At 41.0% G+C, this 21,663-nt stretch overlaps 1 protein-coding gene across 1 annotated transcript; it reads left to right on the forward strand.

Moving 5' to 3' along the window:
- The first annotated feature begins 9,961 nt into the window (after window positions 1-9,961).
- tnfsf11 (TNF superfamily member 11) lies at window positions 9,962-17,976 on the forward strand. Its single transcript, XM_085435518.1, has 4 exons — window positions 9,962-10,413; window positions 12,906-12,941; window positions 16,190-16,313; window positions 17,065-17,976. The coding sequence occupies exons 1-4, from the start codon at window positions 10,210-10,212 to the stop codon at window positions 17,496-17,498; spliced, it is 798 nt and encodes a 265-aa protein (XP_085291644.1). The 5' UTR covers window positions 9,962-10,209; the 3' UTR covers window positions 17,499-17,976.
- The last annotated feature ends 3,687 nt before the right edge of the window (window positions 17,977-21,663 follow it).

A 21,663-nucleotide genomic window follows, 5' to 3' on the forward strand; every position in this document is an offset into this window, starting at 1 on the left:
CAGACTTGGAGTGACCTTCTTACCACAGAGGATGTGGGAGTGAGGGGAAAGAGACAATTCTTTGCTCTTCGTGTGTCTTAAAGAGCAGTCTCTCGATCAGATAAAAGAGCCCAAAAAATAAACAGTGGAAAAATCCAGCCTTGTTATATCCTTGGTGTTCAGGGTCTCTCTAAAGTCTGAATGACCTCGAGAAGATAAGTTGTTGTCAATCAAATCCTACTACAACAGCTGTGCTCAGGATGCGTGCCATCAGATATTTATGCCAGGCAGCAGTGCAACCATTTCCTCATATCTGGCTTCTCTAATTTATGCATTTCTACCCTTCTGGTTTGAAAAACAGGCTGAATCCAGTGGAATCTTTCTGGTTGCTTTGAAGTTGAAATAGCAATGGGCAGAACCATATTGACCAGACCCTGCTCACTGTGACTCCACAGTCCTGCAGTTTCTGAACCCTGCACTTTAACCCATGACCCTTCCCTCCAATGGGATAAGTTGCCGACGTCACAGTTTCACAAAAAAGTGTGAGGTTGCAGAGTTCAGTATCATAGTAAGTATACAGACATGTTTCACTAGTAATGCACTTAAAACCAGAGATAATGAGTTGCTCATAACAATGTAAGAGTTGGCTGGTGGCAAAGGTAAACACCCCGTCTCAAGTTTTATCTTTGCATGCAGTTATATTGGCACTTTTGGGTTTCTCTTTCTCTTCCTCTCTTTGTCTCTCATTCATGTTTCCTCTCATTTTTCTTCTTCTTTGTAGCAGCTACGGGGCTTTTGGCCGTCTTTCAGCATCTGAAAGAGCATCCAAATCCACTCTGTGGCTGTAGGCTTACATAGCAAAACACAGGGGTATGGATATCACTCAAACACACATTCATGCATGTGCACGCGCACTTGAGAACCAGACCGACATGAATAAAAGTGTGGGCTTACAGTCCAAACAAACACATGTTAACCTGAACACTGCTGTTTCTCTACTGCAGCGGCGAGCTTGTGACTCCTGGAGGAAATTGCTGAGGGCACAGGAAACCCACAGCTAAACACAGGTTCTCACGGTGTATTAATGAGCCCCTGACTGAGAGATGAGCACTTTATACCACAGAGCCGATACCAAGAGCAGTCGACGGCCAGCCAAGTGTGGGAGGTTGCTGGAGCCCTGACACGGGGTTCGAAAGGTCTCGTAGGTGAAGTCTACGTCGCTGCTGGTTTTGCTCTGACGCAGCATCAGGAGAAACTCCAGTCCTTGTGCTACATTTCAGAAGCAAAACATCAACAGAGGCAGTTCTATACAAGCATCGTAAAAACAAGAGTAATAGTAAGAGAGGGGGGAATGTGGTTACACTACAACATAACCAAAATCATGTGTGTGGTTTTATGAAGTTAGACAGCCCAATAATGATGGAGTATTAAATGATTGTAGCGCCATGGTTTGATGGTTTGAGCGTGGGGGGGTGAAGGGAACATGGGGGTGTGTGGGCACATATGAAAAAGCCAGCCTTCTCCCATGAACTCCTCTGGCACCCAGAACTTGGATTTCGCAAACGCGTCCAACCTACTACAACCACCCCTTCCCTTCTATTGTCACTACTGGTGCCTAAAATAACTCATGTTCCTAAAGGAGGCTCGTTTTCTGCTGGGTTTTCAAATACTACAGTGTTGTTCTGCTGGCACTAGGAAAACAGGAGAGGTTAGGGAGGTCACCCTCTGGGCTAACAGGAGCCACTGCCGTGTTTAGATGCTGCAACAACCACGATATATAACCACTGGACCGTCTGTGGACACACAGCCTTAATGAGGTGGTCCAACCGTAGCATATACCATTATCCCATTGTGCATGTTTTTAGAGAACGCTGTTGCAAGTGGATTATAATAGAGCACGAAGAGGAATTAATAGCATTCTCATATTTTTTTTTAGATGCATAGCTAAAGTGACATTGCTTGGCATTTCCACAGCTAGACGATGCCCATACTGTAGAATCACTTTTTCAGTCACTGAAAGCTGCAGTAATCAACACTGAGTGTTAGAAGTGTATCATAAACTATGTTTAATGGTAGAAGTGGATGCTCGGAAAGGAAAAAATAGGAGAGTAATTTGCCAGTTAATGTTTGGGTTTTAGGCCCATAGTGCTCGTGTTGTGATTCATTCCTCCAATGCTTATCGAGTTACCAGCTTGAATGAGCTTTTTTAGGAAAAAAAAAAAGCTTTGACAAAGTAACATGTCCAGAGCTAAGTTAGTAACAGGCGGGTAAATAGAGTGATACATGTAATAGCTAGGTAGACAAATATTACCCTCTGAGTTTTTGAAACCAAAACAGAGCTAATATTGGCCTTTCATTCATTGGGTGGTCAGAAACAGGACCCAAAGTAAATGTTAGCATTCATCTGTCACTGCTAGATATGGAATATATGTTGTAAATGTGGTCTGCAAAGCAAGTGTCACAGTCACTGTGTGGCTAAAAATCGATTAATATAGCTTGAAATAAATAGTTTGACATTTTAGAACTTGTGTTTACTCTCTTTCTTCAACACCACTATGTAGTGCTGTGAAAAAGCAATTGCCCGACTCCTGTTTTCTTCTTCTTCTTTGTCTGGCACACACAAATGTTTCAGATAATCAAACAAAGTTTAATATTAGACAAAAAATAATCAGAGTAAATACAAAATGTAGATTATAAAAGCTGATGTCATTTATTAGGGGAAAGAAGCTATCTAAACTCACCTAGCCTTGTGTGAGAAAGTAATTGCCCCATAAACCTAATAAGTGGTTGTATCACCCTTGGCAGCAAGAACTATAATCAAATATTTATGGTAACTGTAAATTTGTCATTCTTCTTTGCAAAATTGTTATAATTTAGCAGCAAAACAACCCCAGACCATCACACTACCACCACCATGTTTGATTGTCCATCTTCCAGATCTTAAAGATGTTTTTTCACCTCAGGATTCTTCCATGGATGTCATTTTTGCCCAGTGTCTTTCTTACTGTTGAATCATGAACACGAGGCCTACAGTTCTTTAGATGTTCTTTTGTGACCTCTTGGATGAATCTCGAAAAATAAAGTGTTTTGGACTCTTCTGGCAGATGTGAGAGTGCTAATAATCATCTAACCTGAAGAAAAATCATTACAAATTTGATGAGCTAGATGTACAAAAGAGAAGAAAAATTACACATACAAATTATACATCAAACTTCAGAGCAATTACAGCAATCTAACTTCACCATCAGGAAGGAGAATATTTTCAAAAGTCATGACAGAAACACGTATCAACTACTAGCTGAAAAAGAATTGCTTCATTTATGTCATCTGACAAACAGCTGTAAATTGCGACCTTTGTTGTATCAATGGTGATAGTGTAGAAAGCTTTTGTTTACTGTTCAAAACTCTGGATTGTTATAGGAGGTGCACATAATTAAAAGGCTGAACACTGATTCCCTTCATACAACTGTGGTAAGTGTCACAGTACCTGAATGGTGAGAGGAAATTTGAAATAAGTTTGTTCATGCAGGAAGGCCTATTATGGATATTTGTGGTCAGACTTATGAATCACTATGACACTGTGTTTTTGTATTAGTTATTCCACTGCTGCAATAGTGGAAATCCAGACTTGCTGTCATCTGTCTTCTGTGTCCAATTAATTTTCATAAAAATTCTATCTTTTTTAAACAAGCTTTTTAGATAAAACAAATCATTTTACTAAGCAAGTTCTTTTTGGAAAAGAAGGGGGAATGCCTGTTTTGGTCAAATCAGGAAGAATGTCTGTTCTGAATGTTTGAATGAGACAAAAATGTGTTCAATGTAAGTATTAAAAATAGAGAATAAACACTTAATGGTTTCTTGTTCACAAACATATGCATGAATTTAAAAGATGTTTAAGCTATTAAAGAACTCCAGATCTAAAAACACTGCTGTTGTCACTGCTGGGAATTACAAATCATTGGAAAGTGTAATCCATTTCTTGAATGTAATTCTTTTAGAAGGACAACAATGACGTCTAGGCAACATTGAAGATTTAAAGTGATGATGTGGTTCAATTTTCTTTTTGGAACTACTTTTCAACCATGACTAGACTTCATTAAAACACCACCAGCCAGTGGTTGTTCAGTCGAAATGTTTGCTCGTTCCATTGCTCGTAAACTCAATTCTGTCATTTTCACTCTGGTCCAATAATTTCCTTACCCATCTTCTTCGAGCCATTCAAACTCTGCTCTCAGTGCTTTATACTAGGGCTGCTCGATTATGGCAAAAATGATAATCACGATTATTTTCACTGAAATTGAGATCACGATTATTTGACGATATTTATTTAACCCTTTAAGACCTACCATAGAACCAAGTCCGCCAGAGCTTATATTATTATTTTTACATGCTGTAGTGCCATTTGTGGGAGCATTTCAAGTTGCTATACATCAATACAACTGTTATAGCCCATATTTTAATAATATGTATGCATTAAGTGCATAGTAATTACATAAATTGCAAAAAAGTGCAATAAACTACAAAAAAAATTGAAAATCGCTTTTGTTTTGTTTACATATATTTCTACTTGGAGAAGTTTAAGAGGTTTATCCCTCAAAACTTTAAATACAAAAAAAGTTGCAAAAAATAGTTTCCCACCACAGGAAATTTATTTTGAGTGTCTTCATAGTTTTATTTTGGAGATACAGCAATTTTTATATACTGCAGGAAAAACAAAAAACAATCCTATGATGCAAATTTGCAAAGAAAACAGCAGGTGCATCATTTCACTGTGGGAAGTGTTACGAACAGCTGATAGGAACGGCAAAGCGTGTTTCTGGAATATTATGTTTTTGTTCCTGCAAGCGCTTTTTATGCAATTTTTGCAAAGCTATATGTGGAACGAAACCGTGACCGAGGACAAGCTGATGGCATAAGATGTAAGTACAACTCCTCCGGTTTCATATGCAAAACAAATTATTGCGCTAGCTTACACGGTTCAGGTTCTACAGGGATTTAAAAATAGTTACGCAAAACGGAGCGTGCTGCTCTGACCGGCTTTAAAGGGTTAACAATGACTTTAAAAAATAATATAAAATAGTGTGCAACACCACTGAAGTTTTTTTTTTTTTTTTTAACTCTTTTCAACCAACGGCAGTCACTCTCCTCTCCAAATAACTTCTGCTTAGCTTTCCGAGCTTCCCTCGGGTCCTCTTAATCAGCGGTCTCCAACCTTTTTTGCGCCACAGACGGTTTATGCCCGACAATATTTTCACGGACCGGCCTTTAAGGTGTCGCGGATAAATGAGGGAGGGGCTAATAATCGGCTCAGTCATTTTTAATGATCGTTGAAAGCCCAGATCGTAATCGTGATTAAAATTCGATTAATTGAGCAGCCCTACTTTATACATCATTCTGTCATTCTGCCTATTAGACTGTTTGGCTTTTCAATTATGCTGAAACTCTCCCAGATCAGCGTGTCACCAGCTATCTGTCAGTGGATCACCTCTGACACTCGGTCCCTCAGTATTGGTGCCCCTCAAGGATGTGTCCTCTCACCACTATTGTTCTCTCTCTACACCAATGACTGCACCTCCAAGAACTCGGCTGTTAAACTCCTAAAGTCTGCAGATGACATAACCGTCATTGGCCTCATGGTGATGAGTCTGCATATCGGCAGGAAGTTGAGCGGCTGGTACTCTGGTGCAGTCAGCACAATCTGGAGCTGAACACGCTTAAGACTGTAGAGATGACAGTGGACTTCAGGAGACATCCCTCAACACCCCTCCCCTTCACTATATCAGACAGTCTGGTGTTGACTGTGGAGATCTTCAAGTTCCTGGGTACCACCATCTCCCAGGACCTGAAGTGGGAAACCAACATTTCCTCCATCCTCAAAAAGACCCAGCAGAGGATGTACTTCCTGAGACAACTTTGAAGTACAGTCTTCCACAGGAGCTGCTGATCCAGTTCTACACTGCAGTCATTGAGTCTGTCCTGTGCTCCTCCATCACAGTCTGGTATGGAGCAGCCACTAAACAGGACAGGCGCAGACTGCAGCGGACTGTACGAGCAGCAGAAAGGATCATTGGCGCCCCCCTGCCCTCCATCCAGGACCTGTACCTCTCAAGAACCAGGAAATGGGCAGGGAAAACCATCACAGATCCCTCACACCCTGGATACAGACTTTTTGACCTGCTGCCTCTGGCAGACGGTATAGAAGACCAGGACCACCCGTCATAGGAACAGTTTCTTTCCCCTCGCCATCTCCCTCCTAAACAGTTGCTAGACTGCAACTGCACTTTATGTACATTCTGTGGTATTTATTCACTTCTGCCATCCTGTATTTTATGTATATAAGATTTAGACTGGTTATTTAGGGTTGGTTTACACGCCTTTGTGTATGTATGTGTGCATATGTGCATACTTATACATCTATCTATATATATGTGAATATGTGTGTGTATTGTGCCATTTACATATAGTTACATATTGTTGTAATTGACATTGCTGTGCTTGAGAGTCACCATCTATCGGAACCAAATTCCTTGTATGAGTTTGCGCACATACATGGCCAATAAACGTGATTCTGATTGTGATTCCAGTGGTGACATCCTACATGGCGCCACATTCATATGGATTTGCCTGGATCCCTTTCAGCAGAAGAAGGAGAAGCCACATTCATCTGTACTACAACCAGTTCTACTCACAGTAGCTTCAAGAAACCACCACTCCTATTGACACAGCTACTGACATCTACTGGTGGGATTTTACACACTGTAACTTCATATGGTAAAAGGGCTGATTCCTATGTAATGCTTTTATACCAGGAGCAATCAAAGTGCTTTATATAACATGACTCATTCACAATGATACTCACAAGCACTTTTTTCACTTAAGTGCTATCTATCATTTTTTTGTTATATTTCTAACATTCAGATACATTCATACTCTGATGGAGGCGTTGGAGAGCAAGTTGTCGTATCTTGTCCAAGGATATTTGGCATGCAGACTGGAACAGCCAGTCCACCAACCTTCTCATCAGTAGATGACCTGCTCGCTCTACCCCCTGAACTTCAGCCACCCACTCATGACTTGTGTTCTCCCAAGTCTAGGACTAGAGTGGAATCACTGACAAGAATTCACAACTATTTACATTGCCCAAACTATAGTATCAAAAGTACTTTCTGCATGTCTCCAAAATATAGGGTTAGTTTGGGACTAAGGCTTGGACAGTCACTGATTAAGAGTTAGACCACAGAGGGTTAAAAGAGAAATAGTTGATCTGCAGTTCCAGATGAAATGGAAAAAAATGTGAAAATGTTTTCTTACATGTTGTTTCATGTCTCCTCCATTGCAGTTTTTACACACAAGCCCAAATGGCATTGAAACCCGCGAATACACATACTCAAATTCTTGCTCCATTATGTTTCGGTCGATCTGGCATCAAGCTGATAAACTTATCTGATATCACTCTTGCATTGATGCCCCCATCCATCTAAGTGGTATCTTTTTGGCATGACATGGGATTGTTTTGCAATCAGATTAATGAAGTCTTTGAAGTTCTTCATGTTAAACCAATACTGAAACTGACAGAGCATCAGGAGGATGCTAAAGCTTGATTCCAGACACCATGGGATGCCCTGCTTGCCTGTGTTGACATATCAGCACTGTCTTGCGAAAATTTTTTGGAAGAACAGACCCAACTATACCTTAAACAGCAGCTTGAAATAACTAGATTATGCAGAAAAAATGCTTACATATGCACTAAAATAACACTTCAAACAATATTTATTACAGAGTAAGAAACACAGGGCTTGACCATAATGTAACACGTGGGAATGAGGCTGGGGAAGATGAAGCTACAGGAAGTATGAAGTCTCTAAACACGTTAATAGTTTAAATCAGTGCACACTGGAAAATTACCAACCCTAGCTAATGTTGTCTAATGTTGTTTTGCTAAACAATAATGTGAATTTGCCTCTAACGTGTTTCAGTTTAACAAAACTGACAATTTAATAGCGTATTAAGGCATCTCTAAACAAAATTAATGAGAGGATCAACTGTTGTCGATCAACAATACAAAGTGACATGTCTTTATGGAAGAGAAAACAGCAGAATAACAGCTAATTTCCAATATTTTTTTAAGACAATGAATCAATATCACCCCTTGCTTCAGCTGCACAGAACACCCGGGCAGGAAAAAAAGCTCTTTTCCTTTTCCTATCAGGAAAACTGTGGAATCAAAGTCCTGTAAGGCCCGGGTTTGTCCAATCTGCACATACACATAATTCACCATGATGAAACTCCGATTAAAAAACACCAACTCACTGCCCCGCCAACTCATCAAATTACTACAGGGACAGAGACAACTTCCTAGTGTGATGTAATATGATGCATGTTCACAAAAAAAGCGTAAGAGCTCTGCTTCAAATTCACTTTTTCATCTAAATTTTAGCCTTTATGTTTCGCAAAACATGTCAAATCAAAAGTACATTTCCAAGAAATATTATGCATGACTCAAAAGAAAAAAAAAAGACTTACAAGCTGCTCTTTACCATAACAAATATACTGAAAAAACACATCTGATTCACAATTCACAAGAAGTGAAGGGTTGCGTTTAGTGGGCTGATTTCACAAGTTTACTGTCGTGGTGCATTTCCGTGGTGCCAACCAGGAACTTACAAAAAAACAACAAAATTCCAATGCAGAGATGTGATAAATGCATGATTAAGAGTTTCCGTGCATTTTACACAAAGGAATGTCTTCAAATGTGACCTCTTTCCTGTGTTACAAGAAACAAAACCACATCACTTTATCAGTTATGCTGGCCCAGCCAGAGACCTCTGTGCACACAGACCCTAGGTTATTACATTAGACTAAAGCAGGACTAAAGCATATGGTTAAACACCACCAACAAGTGAGGGACCAAGAAAAAATCAGTTAGGTAACCATGGGAAATCAGAAACTGCTAATAGAAATAAAACACCAAACTGAATCTCTTTAAAAATATGCTGATAATTTAGAAAGTTCTAATTGTTTTAGCAGTGGTCAGACCCCCAGCCTCCATATACATGCGTCCGGGACATGGTTGCCCAATAGTAATGTGGCGGCAGCAATGAAGCACAGGATTCACAGAATGTTATACTTCATTCAGCCAGTAATCTGCACCACTGTTCATCAGAACTCCCTCTCTGAAAGACATGATGATGGCTGAACAGGACCAAAAAGCACCACTGAATCTGTTGAGCTAATGAGATCTGACACACAAAGACTCACTATCTTAAAGCAGAATGTGTCTTGTATATGTTTGACTTCACTGAGGTGCTGGAGCTTAGTTAACTGTTTAAGTTCAAGAACTTTTTGCCCCTCAGTCCGGACCCATTATGCAACTTCCATAAGTGGATGTGAGACATTGAAGCCTCCCTCTACTGGATAAGGAAACATCTTATATATCCAGTAGGTCAGAATAGACTCTGCATTAAAAGCTATTCTCGGGTTCTCCCTTTTATTCCGAAGGCGTCGGCACAGCAGGCAGCTTTGCCTGTTTTGTTTTGGACAGATTTTTATGCCGGTTGCATTTCCTGTCGCTACCCCCAGGGAACCTTTGGCTCCTCTTGAGATCAAACCAGAGAGCTTTCACTTTTTAGGTGACTGTGTAAACCAGTACACGTGGAAACATAGCGGTGTAAAAACGAGGAAGATCATATCTGAATACTTTTAAAATTTTTAAAAAGACAAGTTTTTTCTAAGCAAAGCAGCATTTTTTTTAGTATTTATGTCAAAAATTAATGAATGAATGAATGTATGGCTGAATATGTTTGTATTTTATTTGATCTTTTTCTCGGTTTTCTTTAAAAAACAAAACAGGAGTGCCCACTGATCACTGATGGGTTGGATTTTTTTCTTTTTTAAACCCATCCTCTTTGCATCCCTGCTGTGCGCCTAATTCATGTTCACGGGGTGTAGACGGGAAGGGGAGGATCACACATTAACGCGTCTCCACAAAGGGCCAGACATAAAGGGCTCGCTTTACCTGTCATGCGCTCAGGTCGATCCGGTTGACAGTCCTGCTCGAGTCTGTTTCTCTCCGGCTACCGGAGGATCCCTCTGATTGGCTGCAGACGCAAACGCGCTCTCTCAGCCCACCCACTGCTGATTATAGGGACTCTTGCAAACTCGGTTTCCTTCCTTGCATTGAGTCTGGGACCTGGCCCCGGGGCTGAACGGCACACACACAAAGCGCGCAGCATGGCAGCTACCCACAGCGAGTACAGAGGCTACCTGCGGAACACCGTCGACATCGAGGTGGGGCAGCAGCACCGCTTCCACCCGGTGCAGAGTTCGGAACCCACATACCGGCCGCTCCTATTCGGGACCCTCGCTGTTATGGGATTGCTTCAGGTGGCCTCCAGCGTGGCGATCTTATTACACCTGACAGGTTATCTCCAAGAGGTAAGAATCTCAGAGCAACAGCGTGGTGTGATCTACTGCATAGTTCGCTCCTATACTGCTTTCATTGTGTGTGTAGCTTCACTCAAACTTGGGGTTTGTGTGTAAATATTTACTTCTAAAAGACTGTCAACAATTGCTGGCCGTGAGCGAGGTAGGACCGGGTCCAGGGATGTTTGCGCAACTTTACAATACCTATAAAATGTCAGATAACCTTTCTAGCTCTACATGTAAAGCAACCTGTGAAGATAAAAAGAGAGAGAGAGAGAGAGAGAGAGAGAGGGGGGGGGGGGGGGAGCAGCTTTCAGATCGAGCCACTTGTGCTGTTCTCCGCGCAAAGCTTTGGTGCACTTTGGTGTTCCTTTGAAGGTGCTGCGCCTCGGCGGCACGCAGTTAAACTGCTGCCTCGCTGCAGAAACACCCTGACTCGCTGATAGCATCTCACGAACCCCCCTTAAAGATTTTTTTTTCCTTTCCACGAAGATTACCTGTTTTTGAGACGATAACATCTCAGCAACTGAGGCTCGGCTGCGAATCCAAATGTCAGTCTCCATGATGTCTTGTTTGCAAAATACAGATGTTTTCACTTGAGGCTGCCGCTGCTGCCGCTGAAGTTCTTCGTGCAGCGTGTTTACATGCCGTCCGCGAGCTGTATTTGTAATCTGTGTGTGACATTAGCTGTAAACGTTTGAGGATAAGCAGAAACACAGTGGAGGCAGGGGAGTATGGCAAAGTTCAAGCAGGACCCTGTGGATGTTCCGACGTGCTGCCATGTGTGACAGCGCAGTGACATATGATCTGGGATCGCTCATATTCCTTGAAGACGCGTGTGTGGCATCTTGTAGGTTGCGTGTCTGCGATGATGTGAAATAATAATAATAATAATAGTATTAATAATCGTTTTTTCTACTTGATGGCGGTTTTAGAGTTGAATAATCGTCGTGTTTGAACAAGCCGAGAGGGCAGACCGCATCTCTGCTCTGTCAGGATGCACTAAGTTCACCTGGCGAGCATCTCTCTTCCTCCTTTCTCCCTTTTCCCATCTCTTCCACCTGTTTATGTGTGAATTTCGGGGGCGTTTTACAGGGCTCATAAAATCGTAATCCTATAAAAGTAATGGTACAAAAATTATGGCAGGTACTAATTATGCAATATCATACAGTTCATCAAAGTCTATATAATCTTAATGCTGCAGCTGGAAATGATTTAAAATACTCGCACTGTTGGATAGCTTTAGCTCTAACAACACAGCTACATATATTTGTACATTTATTGGAGAAATTGTATAAGATAATAATTCAGTTCAGTTTTAATTATATAGCGTGGAATTACAACAGTCGCCTTAAGGCACTTTATATTCTAAGGTAAAAACCCTAAAGTAATACAGAGAAAATCCTAACAATCAGATGATCCCCTATGAGCAAGCACTGGAGGACAGTGGGAAGGAAAAACTCCCTTTTAACAGGAAGAAACATCCTGCTGAACCAGGATCAGGGAGGGGCGGCTATCTGCCAAGACCGGTTACAAGTGAGATGAGGAAAGTATAAGTAATAAGTAACTAAAGTTTTAAAATAAACAAGGTGGTACCTCAGGGATGCAGTGGAGTATAAAGTAGCATAGCATGAAAATACTGAAAGTGGTAGTTTGAGAGCCAATCATATTTCCAGAGGGGGCCAGTGCCACCCTATGCCTCCATTCTCTAGAGACACCCCTGATTATTATTTTTTGGCTTGTCAATAAAGGAACACTAAAGAAAGGCAGGGTTTTTATTATACAGATATGGATTTAATTCCATAGCTGTACAATAAAAGTGTGTGGAATTGTCTGAGAAGATGACAAGAGGGGAAGGCTGTCTTAAGTACCCAGCAGCACAAGAGGCCCTGTGGTTGGTCAGGGCTTTTTTCCGATGACAGATGCATATAGCAGCAGTCTGTGTGAGTCATCAGTATGGTGCTGGGCCATCATCTGACCACAACACCTGTAAAACTTCCTGGAGATGGTGAGGAGACCTGGGATCGGCACAGTGTCATGCAGAGATAGGAATGTGCTGAAGAGACTATTTTTAATTTAAAACAGCTGATTGGAATGTGAAGGTTAAAGTGTGTTTGCGTGCATGGGAGACTATTGGTTGTTATTACACACAGATAACAGAACAGCAGCAACTGAGAGCCAAAGCTCAAGTTACAAAACAGACTTTTTTTTCCCCTCCTGTTGCGGTGGAATGCAGAATGACATGCGGAAAATAGCCTCCCACTCTCTTGTACTCTCGCAGACACACACACACACACACACACACACACACACACACTGATGTGTACTGTATGCGTGAGTCTTAATCTCATCTTACAGGACAGCCTGTAGAGCCTGAGATATTTCTCCTATCTTGACCTGTCAGAGAACCATTCTTGAGATAGATTCGGCTCATTAAATATGATGTTATCACTGCATTAAAAACAAAACAAAATCTCTATAACCGTTTTTGTTTCTTTCTTCAGGTAGATTTGTCCACAACTCCACATCGGCCCATGGAGGTGAGTCTGACCCCTGGGTGACCCCAGGCAACATGCCCTCTGACACATTCCACTCAGATATTGTGCATTTTCACACGTCCCTCCTGCTGCAACATTATACACATGCTACACGCACACATGCACTTAGTTAATCAGACTTGATCATCTGTAGATTTTGATTTCCTCCAATCAACTCTGAAATTGTCATTAAAGTAAAGCTTAAGAAAGAAGTAGTTACACTGCTGCTAATTAGAGATAATGCCACAGAGGCTAAAAGTAATCTGCTTTAAGAATACGCCAACGCTTGCAAGGTATTTCCTTTTGTCACTGCAAAGGGGGAAGTACATGTTTTTTGTTTTTTTTTTAACAGAGAAGAGCCTAAAGCACTTGGAAAACAGGATAATCATGTGCAATTTCTGCAGTGACAGGAGTTATGATTTTCCCATGGGTATGTTTTTCAGTGCACACCACAGCTTCTGTAAAGCAAGCACAAAAACCCTAGGTGGTCACACAGGCTGGAGAGAGGTCAGACCACAGCAGGAAAAACACCTCTCTGCCTTTGATATAGCATTGAATAGCTTCTTGGGGTTTTTTCCCCCCACAAGTTTGATTAATCTTCGATGTAGAATGTAGTTTACAGCATTGGCCATTACTGAGTCACCCATTGGCGTCAGTGGTCGCAGAGTGTTTGTTCGATGATCGGGAGAAGCACGAGGGAGTTGTAAAATGGAAATTCTTAATCGCTGAAGTCATATTTTCTAATCCCTCTATAGAAGTTGCCGCCCATTTTTTTTTTAAAGTAGAGCAATAGCAAAAAAACAGTCCAGGAAGTAAAATAACACTGGGTTCCCATAATGTTTTAATTTCCTTTGAAATTATGTATTTGTGTTTGATATCCCTGGCGGAGTGCTTGCACAAACCACCCAGCCTGTCTTGTACTGAGGAGTTCATTGTGTCAGCCCTGCGGCTGTTTCCCATGTAGCACAGGAAGACATGCTGGGAGTTTTTATGAGGTGTCAGGATGACAGGTCCTCATGGCCAGTGCTGTGTTGTGTCGGGGTCAGCACCGAGACTGTTGGTGATCCCTGCAGACTATAGAAGAGAGTTGGTGCTCTCAGGCCTCAGCTGGACAGCTATCGGCTCATTTTTGATGTGAGACAGGATGTTCAGGCTTGGCCTGCACTGGGGCTGGGCCTGTGGTCAGTAAGATCTGGGGAGTGGTGAGAACACAGTGCCATGAATCAGACATAGCTCATGATCTGAATGTTTAGAGATCTGTTTTAGGAGTCAGATGCAGTACGAAACACAAAGAGACAATCTGCTTTGGTGGCCAAGTTCTGAGTGAGAGGACTTTTGTTCTAGTGTAGCATCACAGAAACCACTCATCAACATAATAGACATGGGGAAGGATGGATGCGGTGTGTTGTTAAAAGGCTGAACTGAAGCCTGCATTCACTGTGTTGCAGGACCAAGCATGTGCAATCCAGTCAGCCTTAGCTGCATGAATATTTTCTAAGCACGTCTTCATCGTGTAGCAGCTTAGCCTGGTGCAGAGTGGCTGCCATCCTGCACACTTTACTTCTAGGTCCCTGTGTCGCTCAGGTAGCTGCCAAGCTGCTGTTAACTTTGTTTAAATAATCTCTTCACTATGGTTAAAGAGGTATGACTTGGTCTCACCACAAATCAAGATAGATCCCACAATGTAGGGCCAACTGGGAGAGCATTCACAATTGCTTTGTAGCCTTGGCAAGGCCTTGTTTACCCCTGTCTCATTCCAGGGCGCTGCACTATAAACATGTTTGTGCAGCAAATTGTTTTTGGGGGACAGAGACTGCTAATCTTAGCTTGAGATCTGTGCAAATTTGTCTAGACTTAGGCTGTGAATAAATACTTAAGAGCAATATTAGAGCGTTAAAGGTGTGACGTTGCCAGACTGGCTTTGTACTGGAGTTTATTTGGAATATGCAACTGTGCTCATGTGTGGTTTCACAACTGGTATGTTTAAAACTTTCAACACTCTCCTTTTCATTAGATTTTTTTTTTTTTTTAATCTTGGCTCAGAGTTGAGGTGAGATAATCCTGCCATTATATCTGCATTCTTCCAATCAGAGGAAACTGCTTAAAAAGTTTAATAATCTTCACCCCAGTGTTTTGCGGCAAAGCCCTATCTGTTACACAGAGCATGTGAATAAATACTCAATTTAAAAACAAGTGATAGTGGCATAACACTACACACTAACACTATATATATCTATGTCTATCTATTTATCTATATATATATATATTCCACCTTATCCCTGGGATGTCTTGAGTAAGAGCAGTCAGAAAACAACACTCACACCTGATATTTTAATTTCATGCCAGATGTGTAGGAGAGTTGGCAGCTCCTTTGCAACTGTTTACTTGCTTGGAAACCATGTTTTCCTTGACTGTATATGCTCTGTCTTGCCTGAGGACAGCCCGGTTCAGACAGTGGATGGCGGCGTCATCGCGGCCTTGAATAGAATCAGCAGTCAGTGACTGAATTCAGTCCAGACACTATTGCTGCCAAATCCCTGAGAAGAACAATCTTTCTAAAAGTTTACACTCACCAGGAGGTCACACACATCTTCAAGTATACACACATGCTCAGCTCCATGGAAAGAAGCAGTTATTCAAACAGACAGCAGAATAAAGCTGTGGGTAAAAAAATTTCAAAATCTTTTTAAAAACATTACAGCTTTATAGTGGGCCTATAATCGGATCTTTATTATATGTCATATATATGTATATATATATACTGTGTACTGTTCCAGTGGTCAATGTTTATAGTAAACTTGGCTAAAGTTTCATATAGTGAGGTCATTGTATGTACAAATAGTCTCTCTTAGCCAAAAGTTCAGGCTCCAGACTGCTCTGTTTCAGTCATCTTTTTCTACTCTTAGCTTTGTATGATGTCATCAAGAGTGGATGCACTTAATACGGTCATCACAAGCACTCATCCTCACCCACCTTTAACTTTCTGTTTACTAGAGGCAGCCAATCACAAGAAACCTTGCTCAGCTCACATGGCTCGCTTTCAGACCGAAGATTGACTGAGAGGCTGTATACTGATAGCATCATGTAATAGGCCCTGCTTAGTTCTAACCATGCTGGTGCAAGTTAATTCTGACTGATTATATGAGAGGTCGCTAAGTTCAAAACCTCACGATGATAAGCTCAGGAACACTTTCATGTTTGATCTGTAAATCTGTCAGTTTGTTATGTCAGCTTTTCCACTTTTTCTGCAGGAGGTGCAGACAGAGCCAATGCTGAATGCACTGAAAGATCCAAAGAAAAAAGGACGATGCAAGAATAAAGATGGCATGGCTTCAGCCCATCTACCAATCAGAACGGATCAGGATTTCTCAAAGAGTGAGTCTTAATCGAAATGTCTTTTTTTTTTTTTTTTTTTACAGTTTCACATTTATAATAAATAAAATGTAAACGAAATATGTTATTTGCCCCATATGGGTTGATATAACTATTATATATAATATATGATTCATATTGTATGCATCATCCAGTTTAAAAAAAAATCGCCAAATGAAATGATTTGTTTTTAAACACTAACCAAAGTGCTCAACAAATGAAACATTAGCTTGCTACTATATGGCATATACTTGTCCTCTGCCTCATCAGAGGCTTCTCAAATAACTCTCTGAAGCCGTTACCAAGATGCCCCATGAGTGGCGAGACTTGCTCATACTTTTCCATTATGTTTTACTTTCTACTCATTGTAAACTGTGTAAATCTTAGTTGTACAAAAATAGCTACAGCTATGGTTGAATTCATAACTTTTTACCCTTGTTCAGTAGTACAGCATTAAACGTCCTTTAGAAATTACTTTGCATTGGGATACAAAGATGACTTCCTGTTTTAAGTGTTGAGTCTCTTGATGGTGCTATAATGTTAATGCTTAACAGAGTTGCAACGAATATAAGTTTTACAATAGAGAGGTTAAGTTTTAATGTTGTGACCTGATTTACTGAACCTTTAGTTTGAAACTAGGTTAGTTAAACTAGATTACTGCAAATATAGAAAGGATGTTCTTGATAAACAACAAAAGTTCTCTAAAGGTGAAGTAATTCATCCAGTTTTTCTGTTGTTCTTTGTCATCACACAGAGAGTGAGCTGGCGGCCATCACCATTGAATGGGATGATACACATGCGCACCTCCATAACATGGGTTACCACAAGGGGAAACTGCTGGTGAGGGAAGCCGGTTCCTACTACGTTTACGCCAAAACTTGCTTTCGCTATTACAATTTCAAAGGGCCAATTTCAGACGACAATCCCCCAGTGGATGTTAAAAACACCCAGCTCTTCCAGTACTTGTGCCATGAGAGCATCAAACACAACAGCAAGGCTGTGGTATTAAGCAAGATGGGCAGCACTATGCGGTGGAACGGCACAACCTATAATATGTACTGTGCCCAGCAGGGACGAGGGGTCCAGCTGGATGTCGGAGATGCCTTGTTTGTCAATGTGTCCAACGCCTTCATGCTGGACCTGGCAGGAGAAGCGACGTATTTTGGGGCCATAAAGTGGGGTATCTGAAACTTAAATACATGGGGAGCGGACATGCTACTGAACATTTGATATGCCAAAGAACCACTGTTAGTGATGTTAATTTGTCAAAAGAGTTTTTTTTTTTGTTTTTGTTTTTTTTAAATTGTTTTGTTTTTTGTGTCACATTGTTTTGCATCAGATAGCCTTTTTAGACTCTTATTATGAGGAAAAACTTATGCAAAAGGTAAACACCTTTCAAAAAACAAACTTGTCTTTCCACTTTCTGTTTTTCCTTTCCCAAAAAGCAGAACTAGCACTCTCTACTTCACCCAAAATAGCACTTGAGTTTTATTGGACTTTTTTGTGGTTTGTGTTGGGGAATTTAAATACATTCAGTTTAGATTACAACATTTAGACTTAAGGATTGACATGTGTTTATGCACTAATTAAACGATTCACAAGGGAGCAACTAAGGAAGTAAGTTTGTTGGGAGGAGGTGCAGCAAGAAAGGATTTATCAGTGCTGATTGTTGGAGAAAAATGTCCAAAGAGAGAATTGGAGTTGATAGAGCATCTGCTTGTACTTAGCAGATTATCATAGGATAAAAATAAGGCCTTGGTATAAGTGTTTTCTTGAAAGTCTTTGGAAGTCAGATCAAGGCAGGCAGTGAAGCATCCTTGCAGTTTAGCAACTTTAGCGGATAGTGACAGTAATAGGTAATTTCACCCAAAAATTAAAATTAAAATTTAGGTTTAGTATGAGTTTGACTTGGGGCCATGGGGTTGTTGCTCCAAAAACATTTATTATCCATCTTTCCGCCCCAAGTGGTCATTTGAAGGTTACAACATGACAATGTCATAAATGACATGTTTGTTTCATTTATGACGATCAGCAAGTGAAGCAGATAGCAGGACTGTCTGACCATGAATGACAGGAATAGACTCCTGTCTCTTCTTTCACTAGACGGACCAAGTTGAGTTTGGTTCATCTTTAACTTAACTTTTTTTTTTTTGTTTGTTTGTTTTTCATTTGGCTCTTAGTGAGGTAAATGGGAATATGCACTAAATATTTATTTATTAGCTAGAAAAGTACAGAGACGGGCCACTGTTAAAGTGACCTTTCGGCTGTAAAATCATTTATATTTTATGTCTGTATGACATTCATTAAGCAGCACTTAGAGGAAATAGTAGGCACGCTTTTTGTTATTAAAACACAGGGGCTTCCTTTTAAATTCTATATTTATGTATCTCGATTTTTGACAATTCTGTGTGTACTTGCCTAGCCAAAAGCAATATGGTTATATTGTTTCTTCTACAAGATTGTAGCACACCTGTAAGACCTTCATCTGTTTTCATCTGCTAGATTTTTCTATTCAGTGTTCTTTTTATTTATGTTTGTGTATGTTTTAATAAAAAAAACCTACTTTTTTACAATTGTTTCAAGTGTATTGGAAAAGACCCGATCCAGGCTGTTGTTTGGTGTGGCTGAACTTCACAGGATTAGCTGCCTCAAGCTGTAAGGTGATGAACAGGCCACCCTGACTGTGATATGATTGCAATGTGAAATTTGATCATCTCCAAAATCTTTGGAAAATTCAACACCGCTGTTGCCAAAGAATGATGTCACCTGTTCCTTTACCTCTGCACACCCGGTCACAGTGGCCCACTAGAAACCGCCCACTACTGCTAACTCACAGCAGATATTTGGAGACCCGGCTCGAAACGACCTGCAAAATAAACAAGAAACAGCCTGTATGTAATATGTAGGAGTCGTTTTGATCATCGTTGTAATGGGTCTCCCATGAAGCCCTGCGGCATGCAAGAGAAAGAGAAACTCTTAATGTTAGACCCAAAGCCAAACAATTCCTCTATTGTGTGATCTTGGGTGTTCACCAGCATATGGCCAGAGAATGACTGGGGTTCACACGTTTGTTCTGCATGCTGGGACCTCACACGACTCTCAGCTCATTGTTCAAACACTACTTACTGAGGGTCTGAAATGAAATCTGGGGGTGGAATAAAAATACTTGGCTGAGGTGGGTGAGGAGCTAATTAGTTTTTGAGTTTTGACTTGATTGGCATTGCCGTATTTCATTTCTGACTGCGGAAAGTATAATATAGAATTTCCCTTAATGAAAGTTCACAGAACAATAATACATCTTAAAGGCAAAAATGGGAATGCTATTTTTTTTAGAAAGCTGTTTTATACAAATAAACAATACTTGTACAAAGTTTTGCAACAACAAAGTAATTCAGCTGTGCTCAGATTTAGCTGAAGCCATAAGTGTAAACAATGGACTTCCGCTGTGTGCCACCCTTTTGATGTGACTTGATTTCTCAATTCTTGGCTCTTAGCTAAAACCATTAAAATGTGTTGTGTCAGTAAACATTATGGATAGCCTGGCATTCACTGGACCCCCACCCTGAGCATGCATCCACGCACACATACACACACGTGCGCGCGCGCACACACACACACACACCCATATATGTACGCTGACAAAGAAGTCTCGCCTGCTGCGCTCAGAGGTTCATAAAATAGGTCATTTTTGGTACACGTGGAGAACTTATTTCATTACTCACATATTTTAAAACGCAAGGGGCCACAGCAACCAATATTAATGTCATATAGGTTTCAACGTACACTACAGGGCACAAGCTGCATCGCTTTCTTCTATTTTCCCTGGTGCCAGTCAGGGGTGTTTATAGAATTTTTTAAATGGGGAGGCACTGGGCCAAGAACCAGTCAGGATGAGGGCTGGGTGTTGAAAATGAATCAGATCACAAGGACTTTCATAGATGTGAGGCCTCCTGCCTCCATAAAGTCACATTAGGTTGCCATGTAGCAATATGGCAAAACTAGGTTCAACCACAGAGTAACAAAATACAAGGCTGTCCAGCTGTACATGAGTTTTATTGTACTGAGTGGTTGTTGGTAAACCCCCCCCCCCCACACACACACACAAAAACAAAAAACTATGTCTTAGACATCACTGTGAGTCAAAGGGGGAGTCCATATTTCAACTTAACAGCTTAAGAAATGTATTTTCTAGCATCTTGCATTAGTTATATGAGCATGCAGACATAATGTTTTAGTATTTGTCATTATATAGTTACATTTACAATGATGCCCTGAAGATGACAATGCTGTTTTTCCCAGAAAGGGAATCCAGACCCCATGTGTTCCCATGTGAATAAAAGTTTGCGGAGGCTCTTGGGTTCAAATCAAATTTCAGACAGTGGTGGTGCCAGCCCAGACCCTAGCCACACCCCTGCTACCAACAGGTTTTCACATATTCCATGACAGTGTGTCGCAGATGAGCTCCAGCAAACACAAAGTGGATTTTATTTCCATCTTCTGCCGTTTTACGATGCATCTCCATCAGACGTGATTTCAGAGTTATTATTTCCCCATGGTTCAGAGAAGAGGTGGAGCTGTTGATTCAGAAAAACAAAGTCATGTGCTGGAAAATATATCAGGGTGTTTTCCCCCAATAAGCAGCACCAGAGGCATCGGTACTGAAGTTAATGCCATTAGCTAAGTATGGCTGCCTAGTTTTATGAGGCTTTGTGGTTTGGAGGAAATGGAGCTCTGAGAAGTCCGTTTTTACCGAGCAGCTGCAGGGCTTTGTTCTGTGCAGGTCGCTTGGCTCTCTTACATGCACTGAACTATCCACGCACTTACACAATTGCACTATCAGTATACAAATTTGTGCCTACTACTGCCCTTCCTGCTTCATGCACGCATACACATGCACGCATACACACACACACACACACACACACACAACACACACACACACACACACACCTTTGCTGAGTCAGCACAGTCAGCTATTTTCACAAGCTGGGCCCTCGCCCTTTGTCTTCACCCCAATATAGCTCAGATGTTTCAGGCTTTTGATGTCTGACGTTTTTACAGCTTGGCTAATACTAACATTAGTGTTATTAAAACAATAACAGAGTGAGATTTACAGGCTATACTGCAGACGCATGGGCGTGAGATAGCTGGAAGGGTTATTACTGTAACCAGGCCTGTCATCTCCTGCTTAAGCTGTCGGCAAAGTATGTGTGTCTGTGTGTGCCAGACTGTCTATGTCTCTGTGTAGGTCAGCAGACCTTTGAGGGGTCTTCAATTAAAGGGAACCCCATAATAAATTAAAAAGTCAAAAGGTCTAAAGGGCATTGTAATGGGTCAGCTGGTCCAAGTAATA

This window comes from Copadichromis virginalis, linkage group LG16 (assembly GCF_057382275.1).
Source record: "Copadichromis virginalis isolate Kocher_CV1m ecotype Utaka linkage group LG16, C_Virginalis_male_GT1.1, whole genome shotgun sequence".
Classification (NCBI taxonomy): Eukaryota; Metazoa; Chordata; class Actinopteri; order Cichliformes; family Cichlidae; genus Copadichromis; species Copadichromis virginalis.

Excerpts from the sequence above, each read along its gene's own strand:
- tnfsf11 (XM_085435518.1), top strand. The coding sequence starts at position 10,210 with ATGGCAGCTACCCACAGCGAGTACAGAGGCTACCTGCGGAACACCGTC. Across the intron at positions 12,942-16,189 it reads CTCCACATCGGCCCATGGAG|GAGGTGCAGACAGAGCCAAT; the intron begins GTGAGTCTGACC and ends CTTTTTCTGCAG. Across the intron at positions 16,314-17,064 it reads GGATCAGGATTTCTCAAAGA|AGAGTGAGCTGGCGGCCATC; the intron begins GTGAGTCTTAAT and ends GTCATCACACAG.